At 43.4% G+C, this 17,242-nt stretch overlaps 1 protein-coding gene across 2 annotated transcripts in view; it reads left to right on the top strand.

Moving 5' to 3' along the window:
• NUP85 (nucleoporin 85) overlaps positions 1 to 17,242 on the top strand; it is a 28,200-nt gene continuing 10,958 nt past the window's right edge. Inside the window, exons 1-11 of one of the 2 annotated variants that reach the window (XM_007454355.1) lie at positions 1 to 104; positions 2,518 to 2,611; positions 4,540 to 4,702; positions 8,634 to 8,704; positions 9,244 to 9,287; positions 10,417 to 10,486; positions 11,673 to 11,794; positions 15,165 to 15,299; positions 15,403 to 15,525; positions 15,736 to 15,867; positions 16,116 to 16,222. In XM_007454355.1, coding sequence (XP_007454417.1) covers positions 72 to 104; positions 2,518 to 2,611; positions 4,540 to 4,702; positions 8,634 to 8,704; positions 9,244 to 9,287; positions 10,417 to 10,486; positions 11,673 to 11,794; positions 15,165 to 15,299; positions 15,403 to 15,525; positions 15,736 to 15,867; positions 16,116 to 16,222 — 1,094 coding nt within the window. In that variant the 5' untranslated portion in view covers positions 1 to 71. The remainder of the gene's footprint in view (positions 105 to 2,517; positions 2,612 to 4,539; positions 4,703 to 8,633; positions 8,705 to 9,243; positions 9,288 to 10,416; positions 10,487 to 11,672; positions 11,795 to 15,164; positions 15,300 to 15,402; positions 15,526 to 15,735; positions 15,868 to 16,115; positions 16,223 to 17,242) is intronic. The other variant, XM_007454356.1, reaches the window with a different exon arrangement.

Genomic DNA, 17,242 nt, shown 5'->3' with positions numbered 1-17,242 from the left:
GGCTCTGAGCGGGAGGCCCGAGCTGAGAGCGGAGGCTGCCTTGCGAGTTCCGGGCGGTGAGGTGCTGCGCTATGGAGGAGCTAGATGGCGAGCCGACAGTCACTGTAAGGGTGCCCCGAACAGTACTGTTTGCCTTCTAGGTCCGAGGATTGCGTCCGCTTCGTCCCTGCAGGCTTGTCTATCTCTCTGCCGCCTGCGAGGTGCTCGTCCCCTTCCCTCAGTACAATTGCCATCGTCCAGAAGTTACATTAACTAGGTGCCCGTGTTTGGGTCGCAGTGGTCGCTGGGTTTCTGCCCCTTTGTATACTCAGAATACCTGGCCCTGGAGGCCCCACTCCATCCCTTTCCGTCCCTTGTCTTCCCGACCTTCCTACTTCTCTGGCTTTTCCTTTTGGGCTAATGCTTTAATGAGCGGACTTGGACCAAGCACAGGAATTGGGGCTTTTCTCTCCCAGCCGAGCTAAGCTTCACATCGCAACGCCGTGAGCTTGGCTTTGCTTGAGCTGGCCCAAGGTTTACTAAATATAATTATTCTTTCGGGCGACTATTCTTGCTTTTATTGCTCTGTTTCCTTTCAGTTGTATTTGAACTCTCAAGAGAGTATGTCAGGTGTGGATGATCTATGATGCTTATAAAGAGATTCATGGTTGTTAGATAAGAGACACCTACTGTTCCCCCTGCCTGGGATCTCTTCTCTCTTAGGTTTATATTCTGTTCATTTTTTACATGCAAGCTCCAGTAGCCTCTTTGTCAGGAAAGCCTTTCCTGACTAGGTCAAATATTTCTGTCCGTTTAGGCTTGTTCTGCATCTCTTAGCTCTTGGTAACCTATAAGCCCCACTAAACTGCAAGTTGCCTGACCTTGTATTTTTGCTTTTTAGAAGGTTAAGATGCCTTCAGTTTTCAGCTAAAGCCATCAGATTGCAAAGCAGTATCTGACAGAGCCAAAAACTGAAAATAGAAGTCATTTCAAAGCTAACTGGACAAAAAGAGACATGAGATCTTAAATAGCAGTTAACGTGGGTTGTTACTCTCTATAAAGCTTACTCCTATATGCTATAGATTGTTAACTTTTAATGCATATATAAAGTATCTTAAATATTAAATGTCTATCAAGGATTATGTTCGTGTTTCCGGGGTGAAAAATGAGGCTATTGGAATCACTGGAACTTTTACAGACTACGTGTTATCTTGCTTTTCCCTCCTTCACTTATGTCTGAATCTTTGGATGGGGAAACCTTCCCAGTACCCTGTGCAGCCCAGGAGAGCCACTTTGTTATTGAACCATGACAATGAGTCATGCATTTACAAATGGAATGAAAATGATCTAAGCTTAATTTTGCCACCAGTAGTGATGGTTGACCTGTGATAACCCAGCTTTACATTGGTGTTGGGGAGACCAGGTAGGAAACTGGTTGGCCTTGTGGACACAGCCTCTCAGGGGGCCATGATCTTGGCAGAACTGCATAGTCTAGAATCTGAACCTCAACTCTGCAAGTTCGAACTCAGTCACGTGGGTGTTTGAGAGTTAGTCTGCTCTTTGGGCTTACGCTGAACACACCCTCAGGAGGCTGATGAATAACCCTGAAAACCATTGTCACCTGTGTAGCAGTAGTTGGGCCTGCTCTTCACGCAGCTGCTTCCTCTTATCAAGGCACATGAAGGCCAGTTAGAAATTAGCAGATTCAGGGATGTTTAAGTGTAGATTCAGAGAGAGAATAATCTTGAGCAGTTTTTCTAGGCCAGTGGTCTTATCTTTTTAGGTCAAGGGCTCTTAAGAAATATAAGTTGCAGTTCTTGTTGTCTTTCTTTGGTTGTTTCTTTGCAGATAAATACCTAGAAATGGAATTGCTGGGGTATAGGACAGATGCATATTTAGCTAAAATAAACTCAGTGGGTGATGAGGGAAAGCGGGGTATTACAAGGATTGTTCCTAACAGTTGGGAAAGGCTTGGTCCCACTGGGGGAGTGGAATGAGGTTTGGGAATGAGCATCAAGAGTTCCTTTTTTGGTTCTTGACGTTATGGATATAGCTCTAGAGGTTAGACAGCTCATAAAGGTGTGGATTAGGCAGTTGGATTTATGAAGCTGAGACTTAGAGGGATTTTTTACTGAGTTGGAGTAAAAAAATCAAGTCATAAAAGATGTGACACAGAAGCCATGGGATTGGAGGTCTCTGTCTTTTTAGTGAGTAACAGTTCAATTCCTTTTTAATTTTTTTAACTTCCCTTTTTCTGAACTACAGATCACGGAATTACCATATAGTAATTGATTGGGGGTGTAGCTTTCCTTTTTATCAACAATTCAGAAGTGACAGGCTGGGTTGACGTGCCTAACAAAATTCACTTGTTCATTTAGGGTCTAACAGACAGGGCTGCTCAGTCACACTCAGCTGTGTTCATAGATTAGAACTTAATAACTTTCACGACCACTGGCTTCTAGGATTATACCTGCAAGTCATTTGAAAGCAAAGCCTTTAGGAAGAATAACAGTTTCTGTGCCTTATTTTTTTTACTAGTTGATTCCGGGAGTGAATTCCCAGAAGAAGCAAATGTGTTTTGACTGGGGTCCAGGGGAGATGCTGGTGTGTGAAACCTCTTTCAACAAAAAAGGTAGTTTTTTTTTTTCTTCTTTTCTTTTAGATTATCTATCTTGGCACATTTATTTTTTTTCTTCTCTCAGATATGACTAGCTGAAATATGAAACTGTTGCACTTATTTTGTACCATGTTCATTTTTGAAACTATGTAGCTGTTTAAGATTTTCATTGATTTATGAGACCTGGCAGATTTTGAGTCCAGGAAAAAAGGTTAACAATGGTCTTCCAGTGTTAAATAAAGGTTTTCTTTATATTTGAATACGTGAAGCTTTTTTTCCTTTTTGTCCAGAGTAACTAATTCTCTTTCTTTTAATTTAATTTATTTTATTTTTTTTTACTAATTCTCTTTATAGTAGTCCCCTCATTGTGAATTTTTGCAAATATCATAGCCCTTACCTTTATGTTAGCATTGTGAACTTGATTGAATTTCGTAGGCTGTTAATACATAGCACAAATGAGCTAGAGAGCAAAATGATTTGTCCTTGGCTTTGTTCTCTAAGCTCCATTAGGTATCAGACATGGATCTTACCTTTCCAATACTGATTCCCTCTAGTAGCAAGGGAAAACTGAAATCTTGATATTTGATTTTCCTTTCTCCTTTTCAAGAGAGAAATCTCAGAAAATGCTGAAGAGATTTTCTTGTAATATTTGCAACATTCTTTATCCAAATGTGGAGGTTCTCCTCTTAAAGGAGCAGATTGAGCTAATGAAGGTCATATAATTTTGGCAGATTACATGGTGTGAAGTTCATGTAATTTTTGAACAATGTAGTTTTTCTTGATTTTATAGTTAAAAATTATCCCTAACGTGGACTTCCCTGGTGGTCCAGTGGATAAGAATCCGCCTTCCAATGCAGGGGACATGGGTCCAATCCCTGGTCAGGGGACTAAGATCCCACATGCTGCGGGGCAACTAAGCCTTTGCGCTCTAGAGCCCGCGCACCGCAACTAGAGAGCCCGCGCACTGCAACTACTGAGCCCGCGCTCTAGAGCCCATGCCGCAACTAAGCTGCAACTAAGACCCGACACAGCCAAATAAGTAAATAAATAAATAAATAATTATCCCTAATGTTATTAAATATTTATGGAATATGTTGGTATTGAAGATCTCAAGTTTGGCAGAGCTGTGGAAGTTGCTCAGAAGAGAAACTTCGGTGACTAGGTCTGGATGGCCCTTTTCCTACTTAATAGGAAAGCTTATCAACATTTCTGGCTTGTCCTCGATTGTTGGAAACTCAAGGTTTTCTTTCTTTTTTTTGTTTATATCTATTGAAATCACTTTCAAGACAAGCCATTGAACATTATCACAACTTATTTGAGAAGCTGTTTATAAGAAATTTCCACAAGTTGGTGGTTCATAATTTATCATTATAGAGCCTTTTCATCACTGTTGCAAAATAGTTTAGTCAGTTCTTGATTCTTTGTTTTAGGAGTAGTGGCAGCAAAAAAGTAAAATAAAAATAATATTTACTTTGATGTTATATAACACTTCAGCTATAGGTTTATCTTGTTTACTGAATATTACATAGGCTAATATTAAATGAGTTTACTTTTTTTCCTAGTATATTTCAGTTGATGGAGGTGAAAGGTCATTACAAAATATGCCAGTGAATTGAGGAGTAAAGTCTGAGAGTAAACATTTGTGTTTAAAAATTCATGTGGGGGGAATTCCAGTGGTTAAGATTCCATGCTCCCACTGCAAGGGGTACAGGTTCGAGCCCTGGTCGGGGAACTAAGGCCCCATATGCCGCGTGGTGCGACCAAAAAAAAAAAAAGTAAAAATTCACGTGTGGATAAATGATAATTCATATCATTTTTAATAAGTGAAATCAGTAGCAAAGAAGCTGAAGCTTTTGTAATTAGATAACTCAGAGTTTTTAGAGTGGGTTCTTTTATGAGGATGATGGTGATAGGTGTTCAAGTTTTTTTCTGTTTTGTTTCAGAAAAATCAGACATGATGCCAGGTTGCCCCTTTATCCATATAATCCGAAAGAATGAGGATGTTTACTCTCAAATCCTGAGAAAACTCTTCAATGAATCCCATGGGATCTTTGTGGGCCTCCAGAGAATTGAAGAAGCGTTGACTGGAAAATCCAGAAAAACTCAGTAAGTAGGGGCTGCTGATAGGTGCTGCAGCCCAGAACTGAATTGTGGAAAACCGAATGAAACGCATCCTTATCCTTTTGCGTGATGGATGGCTCTCCTGGAGAAATAAGGGACTCCTGGTTCTAGTTTGTGTCCTCTTTAGTGGGCAGTATTAATGGTCATGGATGGAAATGTCTTACAGAGAGTGTGCAAGTGGCTGCTGATTGACTTACTGGCTGCTTCTTTGTTTATATTCCTACTTCACTTACCCTCCAAAGAATAAAATTTAAGCCAGATAAGCACCTGAGAGTCATTGAATGAGGTTCTACTCTTGGGAGTTTTGTTTTGTCTTTAAAGAATTATTTTTAGAGCATTTTTTTTGTGAAGAGACCAGAAAACTTGTATTATTTATAGACGAGAATTGTTTAGAGTGTGGTTCATGAGTTAACTGCATCAGTGTCAGATACTTGTTTAGGCCCCACCTCATATCACCACAGTTTCTAGGGGTGGATCCTAAAATCTCTAGGTGAGTCTTAAGCACAGTGGATTTTGAGAACCCCTGGGTTAGGTTTTTCTTAGAGTCCATTCATACGGTTAGGGAATGGACAGTGTTGATATCTGTATTGAAAAAAAAAACAACAAAAAAACAGTTTTTTCCCTCCTGTGTTTTCCTCACAACACTTCTGACACCAGATGTCTGGGATTTTTCCCCCACCAAGCAGTTCTCTGAAACAAGCTGGGTATCCTATAATTCAACTCAATTCTAACACTGTCTACTTGGAGATAATATCAGATTCCATAAATTAAGGGCTCAGTCCCACAAAACTGTCCCCCATTCAGATGCCAATCACAAATAGTGTGTCCCTAGGTTACCCACAGCTTCTGGCCAACTTGGCTATAAATCAGAGGTTCCCATGACCACCTTAGGTTTGATTAATTTGCTAGAGCAGCTCACAGAACTCAAGGAAGCACATTTACCAGTTCGTTAAAGGATATGAGAAAGGACACAGAAAAACAGCCAGATGATGTACGTGGGGCGTGGTCTGGAAGGGTCCCAAGTGCAGGAACCTCTGTCTCTCTGGAGCTGGGTTGTGTCACCATCCTGGTACATGGATGTGCTAACCTACCTGGAAGCTCTCCAAACCCCACGCTGTTGAGATTTTATGGAATCTTCCTCATGTAGGCATGATCAATTATTATCTCCATTTCCAGCCCTCTCCCCTCTCTAGAGAAGTCAGGGACACGGCTGAAAATTTCAAGTTTGTAATTATGACTTGGTCTTTCTTGTGACCAGCCCTCATCCAGGAGCCACCCAGAGTTGGAACAAAAGATGCTTCTAGCACTCTTACCACTTAGGAATTTTCAAAGATTTTAGGAGCTGTGGGTCAGGGACTGGGGATGAAGACCAGTTTTAATTTTTTTTTTTTTTTTAACTTTTTGGCTGCACTGCGCAGCATGGGGGGGTCTTAGTTCCCCAACCAGGGATTGAGCCCTCACCCCCTGCAGGAAGTCCCGAAGACCAGTTTTATATGTCTTATTATTAACCACAGTGTCAGAGTATTTTACTTCCGTGTGAGAGATCACTGGTGACAAGAGGCTGTGGTACAGAATATTGATAACTCAGAGAAATCTATTATGACTCCAGGGAAAAAGTATGTCAAAAGTCCTGTAATTCCTGGAAGGCAGGGACCCTGTCTTATTCATGTGGGACCTCTGTTCCCAGATCTCCTCGTGCATCTATACAGTAGGTGCCCTAAATTGTTTGCTGAATTAATAAATTAGTAAATATCCTACTAATGGTGGGATGGTAGCTCCTGTTTTGTGCATGAGGGTCAGCATATTACCTTGTTTTTTGGCTGGGTGAGTTATTTATTTGGGCCTGAATCTTGACTGTGAAAGGGGGTAGGGAGTAGTGAGGATTAGGTGAGACAGTGTGTGCAAGTTGCTTCACCTCCTGCTGCCCCCATTGTAGCTTCTGTTCATCTTTAAATGGAGCCAGAAAAAAAAAAAAAAGAACGAAAATAAATGGAGCCAGTAGGTGTCCTTTAGGTTTCTTCATTTAGAACTAATGTTTCTTGCTAAGGATGTGCATATTGGTAACTAATAGCCGATTGCTTTCTGTTTGTTTTGTTCTGCTATTTCCTTTGTGTGTGCGTGTGTGTTTAGAGCATGAACTTAGGCTTCTTTTTTAAAAAAAAATTAATTAATTAATTATTTATTTATTTATTTTTGGCTGTGTTGGGTCTTTGTTGCTGTGCGCACCCTTTCTCTAGTTGCGGCGAGCGGGGGCTATTCTTCGTTGTGGTGCGAGGGCTTCTCATTGCGGTGGCTTTTCTTGTTGCGGACCATGGGCTCTAGGCGTGTGGGCTTCAGTAGTTGTGGCATGTGGGCTCAGTAGTTGTGGCTCGTGGGCTCCAGAGTGCAGGCTTAGTAGTTGTGGCGCACAGGCTTAGGAGCTCCGTGGCATGTGGGATCTTCCCGGACCAGGGCTTGAACCCGTGTCCCCTGCATTGGCAGGCGGATTCTTAACCACTTTGCCACCAGGGAAACCCCATGATTTAGGCTTCTTTTGCATCATTTCCGAAACAAAGACCCAGACTTATAGACCTGTGAGGTCTCTCCTATTTCAAACAGCCTATGGTGTTGATGGAGAGATGACCTTGTTGCCACCTGCTTAGTTGTAGAACCCTTTCTACCAAATTTTTTTTAAATTAATTTTTATTGGAGTATAGTTGCTTTACAATCTGCTATTTCCTTTTTGAAGAACTCTATTTTGAACTAATTTTAAACTTACAGAAAAGGTACAAAAATAATAGATTTCTGTACATCCCTTACCAAGCTTCTCTAGTGTTAATATCTTACATAACCACATTACTGGTATTTAAACCAGGAAACTTAAACATTGACGCAATATGGGGCTTCCCTGGTGGCGCAGTGGTTAAGAATCTGCCTGCCAATGCAAGGGACACGGGTTCGAGCCCTGGTCCAGGAGGATCCCACATGCCGCGGAGCAACTAGGCCTGTGCACCACAACTACTGAGCCCACGTGCCACAACTACTGAAGCCTGCACGCCTAGAACCCGTGCTCCACAACAAGAGAAGCCCCGACAGTGAGAAGCCCCCGCTCGCCACAATCAGAGAAAGCCTGCGCACAGCAATGAAGACCCAACACAGCCAAAAATAAAATTAATTAATTTTTAAAAAAAATTGATGCAGTATGATTAACTGAAGACCTGATTTGAATTTCACTGAGTTTTCCACTAATGTCCTTTTTTCTCTTCTGCAGCCAAATGAGATTGCATTTAGTTTTTTTCTCCCTCATCTCCTTCATGACCTTGACACTTTTGAAAAATATTGACCAATTGTCTTGGAGACCGTCCCTCAAAACTGTCCTGGGTTTGTCTGGTGCTTTCTCATGATTGGACAGAGGTTATGCATTTTTAGCAAGAATACCACAGAAGTGGTGTGATATGTCCTTCTCAGTACATTATATCACGAGCTTCATGATGCTGATGCCTTCTTATGTTATTGTTGACCTTGATTGCTTGGTTAATGTGGTTTCTGCTGGGTTTCTGTACTGTAAAGTTACCATCTTTCCCTGTGTAACTAATAAGTATTTGGGGTAGAAACCTTGAGACTATGCAAATCCCATTTCTCCTCAAATTTCAGCAACTAATTTTAGGGTCCATCAGTGGGTCTCATTTGCAACAATTAATATCAGTGTGGACTCAAGGATATTTATTTTAGTCAGTGGGTTATGTGGTGTTTTACTTATTTTGTCGCTCAAGTTGTTTCAGCTTTGGTCATTAGGAGCTCCTTCAAGTTGGTTCCTGTCTTTCAGCAACTTTTTATCTTTTTTTTTTAATACTTTCTATCTTCACAAGATGTTCCTTACTTTCTATCACCACAAAGTGTTCCAGGTTCGTCTTTTATGTCATTTCATTGTTTTTAGGTTGGTTCGAGTGAGTAAAAACTACCGATCAGTCATAAGAGCATGCCTGGAGGAAATGCACCAGCTTGCAAGTAAGGACTTTGTCTGTTTATATGTGATAATAGTTGAAGGATTTATCTGGCTATAAATACGACAAGTTAAAATCTGATTGACATTCCAGTTCAAAACTCCTACTTTCCCATCTTACATAATCCTTAATTTTTTGGCAATTGTCTTGAGTACGTTTTTCAAATTAGAACATATTATGTTGACACATATGAGGCTGAAGGGCCAAATTCAAGATCTTCGATAATCACATTCCCAGTTCTTTGACCTTGGTGATTTAAAGTCATAATAACCACGAGAGCCGTGTGACTCCTAGATGCTGGGTAGAGTCTTATATAACATGGTGGTCTCTACATTTGCTGTATTGTAGTTGAAAGAGCCACTTGTAATTTGAAGGCCTTGGTTTAAGATCATTCATCTACAACAGAGCTATGAAGCCTTTTTCAAAAAATCTATAGTGAAAATGGATGGTCTTAGAAGGCACAAGCCACAATACTTATATGTGAAGCTATAACAGTAAGACTAAAGTTTTATTGCTCACTTAAAATGTCTTTTGTTTTGTTAGTTGCTGGTAAAGATCCAGCCAGTGACCGCCAGTTTAGCATCCAGGTAAGGGGGTTTTGTTATACTGGTGCCTCCTTTATGTCCAGCTGCATCCTCAGCACCCACCTGCAGTGGCATTGCAATCACTGGTTTTGCAGAAGTCTCTCTTTCCAGGTAGATAGGCGACTCCTTGGGGTGGTAAGAATCATCTTGAACTGGCCGGTGCCCCCTTCAAGGCCTCGCACATTGGAACACAAGGATGTGCTTGATAAATACTTGTATTAGTTTTCAACTCTTACGGGAAATATAAATCCTAACCACACTGTGTCACCTGAGATAGTGAGCTGAGCTTTTGGAATCACTGGTTAATCTCATAAACTGAACTCAGCTAATGAACCCAGCATTTTTAAGCTGCCGGTTGTTTAACTTTAGTTGGAAGATGACTTGAAGAATTCTCTTTCTTTGGTTAGAATTTTGATATTGTTCAAACTCAGTAGTGAATAGGGACTGGTGCATTATCTCTGTCATCAAAACATTTATTTTTCCTTATGGTTAAGGTATTTTGTGATTTTGCACAGAAGAATGATGGGGGAGGGAATACTGCATATTCCTAAGGGCAGGGTCCAGACCCGATTTATTTTGGTGTCTTATATTGGGTTTGTGTTTTTTTTTTGGCCACGGCACATGGGATCTTGGTTCCCAGACCTGCGCCCCCTGCGTTGGAAGTGTGCAGTCTTAACCACTGGACCTCCAGGGAAGTCCCGGGTTTGCTTTTTAGTAGACTGTTTCCTAAGTGTCAGTCCCTTGAATACCAACTTGACAATTTTTGCTGTATCTATATATTGTAATATTATTTAGTGAATATTTTTCTAAAAATCGTCTCTCCCTTTACACTCAGAGCCTCTTGGTAAACCATAATATTCATGAAGATCATGGGTGTAATGAGCTAGTTATATTTTTCTAATGTGCGTTAAACTAAAACCACAACGATTAAAATAGAAAATATTAGTCCGTGTCCCACCCCCTAAAATTCTCTCACTGGCTGCCTTGTGGGAAACCCTGCCATAGGAATAGTCAGTAAATGTTGAGTTAATGAATGACCGTGATGTGTTTCAAGCTATCCTTTGTTTCTTTGCTTTAAGAAAAAACCTCAGGAATGTTTTCAGTCAAAACTTTGTCTCAATTTCTTCCTGAGGTCTCCAGTCTGTCGGCAATGGAGCTCATCTGGAACCTTTGTGAGATTCTTTTTATTGAAGTAGCCCCAGGTGAGCGCAGGATCGTCTTGTCACAGCATCAGAGGTGTCCCCCTGCCCTCTTCTATGTTGTGATGAGTGTTGTGTTGCCTAGAATGTTCTTTTCATTGCTTTTCATCAACATAACCATCAGAAAGTATTACGTGATACCCAAAGAAGCCTGCTGTTTTGTCAGATACTGCAAAAAGAATCAGACAATCTTCTGAAAATCTAAAATCTTAGGCAGGTGACCCCTGAAAAATACCAAGAAAACAGATATTAAACTAGCGTGCGAAAGGGGTGGTCGATATTTGTATCATGGACTGGTCAAGCTTAAGAAAGATTTAGGAGAAGCTAGGGGAGGGGCGTGGCACAGGTTCTTCCTTAGCCTCCGAAGGAACCAACCCTTCCAACACATTAGTCTCAGACCTTTAGCCTCCTGAAATGTGAGACAATACATTTCTGTTGTTTAAAATTTTAAAAAGGAAAAAGGTTTTACGGATATGAAGAAGAATCAGGTGGTAGGTGGCAAAGTCACTTTGACAGTTCTTTTCACTAGTGATTGGGGCAGGGGCAACCCTACAAGTTAATGGTCCACTCCAAATTATTCTGTTGATCTCGAATTAAATTGTGGTCAGTACAGTGTCCTGGCTTGAGTGGGCTCTCTGTGGAGGTGCTACGGGCTTTTTTGCATTCTTTTAATGGTTTATGTTTACTGTTATTCATAAATGTGTATTCATAGTCTCTTTGTAGTCATAGCTTTTTATTCATACTCCTGCTAAAGCACGGAGCAACGTGAAATTAAAATTAGTTGTTTATGTGCCCGCCTCCTCCAGTAGATTTTGAGGGCTGTCGCTATGATTTTATCATTGTTGCATACCTGGCACCTAGTCAGTACCAGTCCCTATATGGCCGTGACTTACATAGCCAGTGAGTATTGCGTAGTTCTGAAGAATCTGGGGTGGGGTGGGGTGGTGAGGTCTGGGTCTCATGTCCAGCCCTTCCCAGGAGTCAGTGAAAGGTGGAGCTGCCTGGCCAGAGGAAGCATTCCATAAAAGTCCATTTGCTAGCTCAGCCCTTTATTCAGGACCACATGTGCGCTCACTCAAGAGGGATCAACCACTTCCTGCATAGTCAGCTCGTGTGTCCTGCGTTCTCTGTACTTTGGGAAAGTGGAATGTACTGCTTTTGTGTGTGTGACGAGAGCTTTTCCTTCCAGCCGGCCCTCTTCTCCTTCACCTCCTTGACTGGGTCCAACTGCACGTGTGTGAGGTGGACAGTTTGTCGGCAGATGTTCTGGGCAGTGAGAATCCGAGCAAACACGAGAGATTCTGGAACTTGGTAAGACCCTCATGCAGGCTGGGCCTCCCTGCCTTCCACCTTATATTTTCTTTTCCCTGTGCTCACAGGCAGGCCGGAGGGTTTGCCTGCTGAGCCTGTGTGCACTTGGTTCTTTGAGTCTGCAATTACGGAGACGTGCTTAGGTCTTTTTTCTTCCCTGCTCCGTGGGAGAGGTTTTGTTTTTCTTTCTTTTTTAATAAATTTATTTATTTAATTTATTTATTTTTGGCTGTGTTGGGTGTTGCTGTGCCTGGGCTTTCTCTAGTTGCGGCGAGCAGGGGCTACTCTTCGTTGCGGTGCGTGGGCTTCTCATTGCGGTGCCTTCTCTTGTTGCGGAGCACGGGCTCTAGACGCATGGGCTTAGTTGCTCCGCGGCATGTGGGATCTTCCCGGACCAGGGCTTGAACCCATGTCCCCTGCACTGGCAGGCGGATTCTTAACCACTGCAGCACCAGGGAAGCCCTGTGGGAGAGTTTTGAACTAAGTTATCATGTAAGAAAAGTAATGCTTTGTAGACTTTGCAGTGAGAAGGGAATTTTGATTTCTTTGTGGATCTAAGGATTAGAAGGCATGAAGATAATACAAAACCAATGGATAGCTGCTGGGGTAGGGGTTTGATATAAATGAGCATGAAAGTTGTTTTGAGGTGATAGAAATGTTCTAAAACTGGATTATGGTGATGGTGCACAACTTTGGGAACTCACTAAAATTCATCGAAGTATACACTTAAACAAGTGAATGTTTATAATGTATAAATTGTAACTCAGTAAAGCTATTAAAAACAAAGACCTTGGGACTTCCCTGGTGGCGCAGTGGCTAAGACTCCGTGCTGCCAACGCAAGGGGCCTGGGTTTGATCCCTGGTCAGGGAACTAGGTCCCACACGCGTGCCGCAACTAAAGATTCCGAATGCCACAACTAAAGAGCCTGTATGCCATAACGAAGATCCTGCGTGCTGCAACTCAGACCTGGCACAGCCTAAATAAATAAATAAATATTTAAAAAACAAAAACAAAACAAAGACATTGATGATCCCAGAGTCACTTTGGATTATCACTTTGAAAGTCAGCCTGTGTGTATGTATTCTCTTTCTGTGAGAGCAGTACTTTCCTAGTCACCTCTACCGACCTGTGACGCAGTTGGGAGGGAGCAGGGAGGAGGTTGCTGGTTGACTTGAAGGAGACTTATCAAATCTGAAATTCAAGTAAGGAGTTGTCGCCTTTGAGGCTGTTCCTGGGCCTTTTGGTGCCAGGAGATCTGTGCAGGTAAGGGGGAGAGACTTTGCCCAGAAGTTATTGGGCCTAGATTTTGAGTCTCTGATTCATTCACTGAGTATTTATTGAGTGTTACTGTTTGCAGGCACTGCAGAAACAACCATGAGCAAAGAGGGCAATGATTCCTGCCCTTACGGAGCTTACATCCTGGGTTAGGAGACAGGAGATAAATACAGAAACAAGTCGAATATGTAGCATGTGTAAAAGTGAAGTGCTGTGGAGACAAATGAAGCAAGGGAGGGGAATTGGGAGTGCTAGAGTAGGGGTGTCAAGGAAGGCCTCCCTTGTGGGGTGACATGTGAGCAGAGACCTGAAGAAGGCGAGGAGGGGTAAAAGGGCTTTAGCTTTTAGAGAGGCAGCGTAGCTGAGTGGTAAGAACATGGCCTGTGGTGCCAAACTGCCCGGGTTAGCATCCCAGCTCTGCCTCTTACCAGCTGTGAGCTCTTGAAAGAGCTACTTAACAGCCTTTAGTTCCCTCCTCTGTACCATGGAGATAATAACAACACCTACCCCACGTGGCTGCTATGATTAAATTCATTGAAGGGCATAAATGTATGAGCTAGTTGGTGGACAAGGTTAGAGCTCCCATTTTACTCCTGAGTCAGATGGGGTGATGGGGACACTGGAGAGTCAGGCGAAGGAGCACTGTGATCTAACTTGGGTTTTCAAAGGGTCCTCTGGCCACACTGCTGAGAGCAGAGCAAAGGCAGAGCAGAGAGACCAGTTTGGAGGCTGAGGTCCTAAACCAGGCAGAGGTGGTGGCAACTTGGACAAGGGTAGGAGCTGAGCGCAGGAGATGGTGAGAAGTGATTTGATTCTGGATGCAATTTAAAGATACAGTGATAGGATTTGCTAATGGATTGGATGTGTAAGAAATAGAAGAATGTGGGTTGGTGAGTTGGAGGTGCCCGGGTGTTTACTTTTAGGCATGTTAAACAAGATGCCTAGGAGAGCCAAGTGGAGACATTGACTGGCAGTAGGATATACATGTCTGGAATTCAGAGAAGGAAGTCCAGGCTCGAGAGAGGAATTGGGGACTTGTCAGCGTATGTATCCTTGGCTTTTTTGAGCGTGGCTTAATGGAAGAACTTTTACTGTGTATGTTTTACGTATATACTTGTATGTATATAATGTTGATTCTCATTATTCACGATAGTTTTGGTCTATAAAGTTGCCTGGAACCCTGAGCTCCTGATTACTGAACCATCGCTCTTTGTAGGGGAATTACAGCGTTCTTTCGAGCCTCTGGTCACAACATTTTTGTCCGCTGATCAGTTTATAATCTTGTGTATGTTTGTGTTTCAAGACACCTTATTTAATATGTATTATTGATTCATTAAAATTGAACTCATGGCCAGCAGCACTATAATCCTTGCCTGAACGAACACGTATATCTAACACGTATGTTCTCTTACCTTATCTAACACATACATTCTCTGTATGGCATGTCATAGCCTTCTTTGCAGTTAGGAATCGGGTAGCACTTCAGCACAATGCTTGGGGGCCCAACAGAAAGCACAAAAATGCAAAAAATGTGGCACTAAATAGATCGCCAGAAAGACACTAATTTAGTGTGAGAGCTGGTACCAGAATGTAGAGTGCTGCCTCGTTCAGCCTCAGCTGGGAATGTGCACATCAGGTGACTCAGATTTTTTGCCCCTCTGCACATGTCCACAGATGGGGGTAAAAGCACCTCGGATATTGACTTTGGGGTTACAAATAAGTTTTAGCAGGTAGGCATACTCACAAATACGGAATCTGAATAGAAAGGATCAACTGTATTTATACTGAGCGTTTGTATATATACGTATATGTATTTGAACTGAAACGTTTGTGAGCCAGTACTTTATTTGATGCACTCTGGTATTTTTTATTTTCTATTTTATTTAATTTTTTAAAGTTGGTCATAACCTGCAGTGGGTTACAACGTGCAGTTTGAAAAGCATGGTATAGGTTAAAACTGGGAGATTGGATGAGTTGGATTACCTCTGGAGGGAGGGAACCATCACGTTTCTCCAAGGCTAGGAAGCCAGTGTGGGCTGAGGGGAGTGGCTTCCGAGCCTCCGTGAATGCTTGTGTTCTTGGGTACCCTCCCAGGTGACCGTCTTGGTGCTGCAGGGCCGGCTGGATGAGGCCCGACAGATGCTCTCCAAGGAAGCCAGCACCAGCCCCACCTCTGCAGGCATGTGCCGAATCCTTGGGGACCTGATGCGGACCATGCCTGTTCTCAGCGTATGTGCGAGCAGCCCTGCTCTTCTGGGTCATGGAGTGGGTTCATTCAATGAGTGTAAGGGGTTTGTGCGGTGATGGCATCTCTCTGCGTCTCTTCCCGTAGCCTGGTAACACTCAGACACTAACGGAGCTGGAGTTGAAGTGGCAGCACTGGCACGAGGGATGTGAGCGGCACCTCCAGGATGGCACGTTCGCCTCTAGTCCTCACCTCGAGTCTCTCTGCAAGGTCTGTGGGAAGCAAGTCCAGGCCAGGGTCCAAGTTGGCTTCCCCCGGGGGCTGTGGCATCCAGTGCAGCAACGACATGTCCTCCTGAGACAGGGCTGTTTATTGGCTCTGAGGGAAGGAGAGAGCTTTCAAACCAGATGCTCCAGTTGAGGTCAGGAGCACTATCGGGAAGTCACCCCCAGACCTAAGGGAAAGCATCTCTCTTCTCAGATCATGCTGGGAGATGAAGCTGCACTGTTGGAGCAGAAGGAGCTTCTGAGTAACTGGTATCATTTCCTAGTGACCCGGCTCCTGTACTCTCACCCCACAGTAAAACCCATGGACCTGCACTTCTATGCCCAGGTGAGTCTGAGCTCCTTGGGGTGGGGGTGGGGAGTAGGGATCCTGGGGGCTCTGCTCCCTGCTGGGTCATTTTCACCGTGTGGCCTCATTGAGTTGAACCTCCCTGGAGAACAGGCAAGAGCTTTCCTTTGGTCCCTTTTTGAAGGACCCCATCACCCTTCTCCAGTGCTCCCTATACAGCAGCCCTGCCTGCCCCCTTGAGTCTCTGCTTCCATCTGGCGATTGAATGGGTCACCACCTTTCCACAGTCCAGCCTTGACCTGTTTCTGGGAGGTGAGAGCAGCCCAGAACCCCTGGACAACATTTTGATGGCAGCCTTCGAGTTTGACATCCACCAAGTGATCAAGGAGTGCAGGTAGGACCTGCTGCACCATCACCATTCTAACCATCTTAGGTGTGCAGTTCAGTTAAGTACATTCACAGTGTTGTACAGCCATCACTGCCATCCTTTTCTAGGATGTCCTGTTCCTTCTTGTTGGTGTCTTAACCTTCTTGCCACAGACCTGCTTCCCCTCCACAGCCACATTAGGTAGACAGTGGCTTCTCTCTGGACAAGCTTGGGGGCCTTCCTGAGGCTGGAGGGCTAACGTGTCTATAACAGTTTGCATTTCAGGGATGTTTACTTAAAATAACGTTGTAGGAAATTACTTTGATATTTAAAATCCAGAAGCAGCCAGCAAACTTATTTCTTGGAACCTGATGGACATGCAGCCACCTTAAGGGACTTCTCAACAGTCTCACTCTGGTGAGCCAAGAGCCACCACACCATTGGGCTCCCGGCTGGGTCTGTTCAGAGCAGGGATTCTGTATCAGCCCTCTCCCCAGACTTCTCCCCGAACCTTCAGCAAGGCAGGAAAGGGAATGTGAAACTGAATCCAAGGTAAAGCTTTCCAGAAATTCCCATGTGTAGTAAGTCAGAAAGAATTTACCCTCTCTTCTTGTCCAGCCCAGAAAAGTAGGTGTTGCACCAAAGACTTGGAGAAGGGAGGAGGTTGGGAATGGAGCAGATGGCCTTTTGCTCGAGTATCAGATTCACCGACTTTGCCTGGATCTTTGTTAGTAGATCTGGGCAGTGGGAAGGTCTTACCTCTACCTTACTCTTCCTGTTTGGCTGAAAGCAAGCCAGGGCTTCAGGAGAATGGTGTTAGATTTGGAGAAAGGAAAAGGGGCTTTGTGTCAGTATTTTTTGCACAAACCTGTAAAATAGGGACTTTAGTGGAGCTGGAAGATGACTTACAGAACTCAGCTGATGGTGGCTGGCGGCCAGCGTGGCATCTGCATGGAGGGTTAGCGAGAGTAACTTCCAGAGGCGCTTGCGCTCGTTATTTGGCTTTGTCAGTGACTCTGCCTATAATTGGAAGTAATAGGCATTCCT

Source organism: Lipotes vexillifer, unplaced genomic scaffold, assembly GCF_000442215.2.
Source record: "Lipotes vexillifer unplaced genomic scaffold, Lipotes_vexillifer_v1.1 scaffold518, whole genome shotgun sequence".
Classification (NCBI taxonomy): domain Eukaryota; kingdom Metazoa; phylum Chordata; class Mammalia; order Artiodactyla; family Lipotidae; genus Lipotes; species Lipotes vexillifer.
Note: the sequence above shows the minus strand (reverse complement) of the source record. Positions and strands in the feature narration are given on the sequence as shown.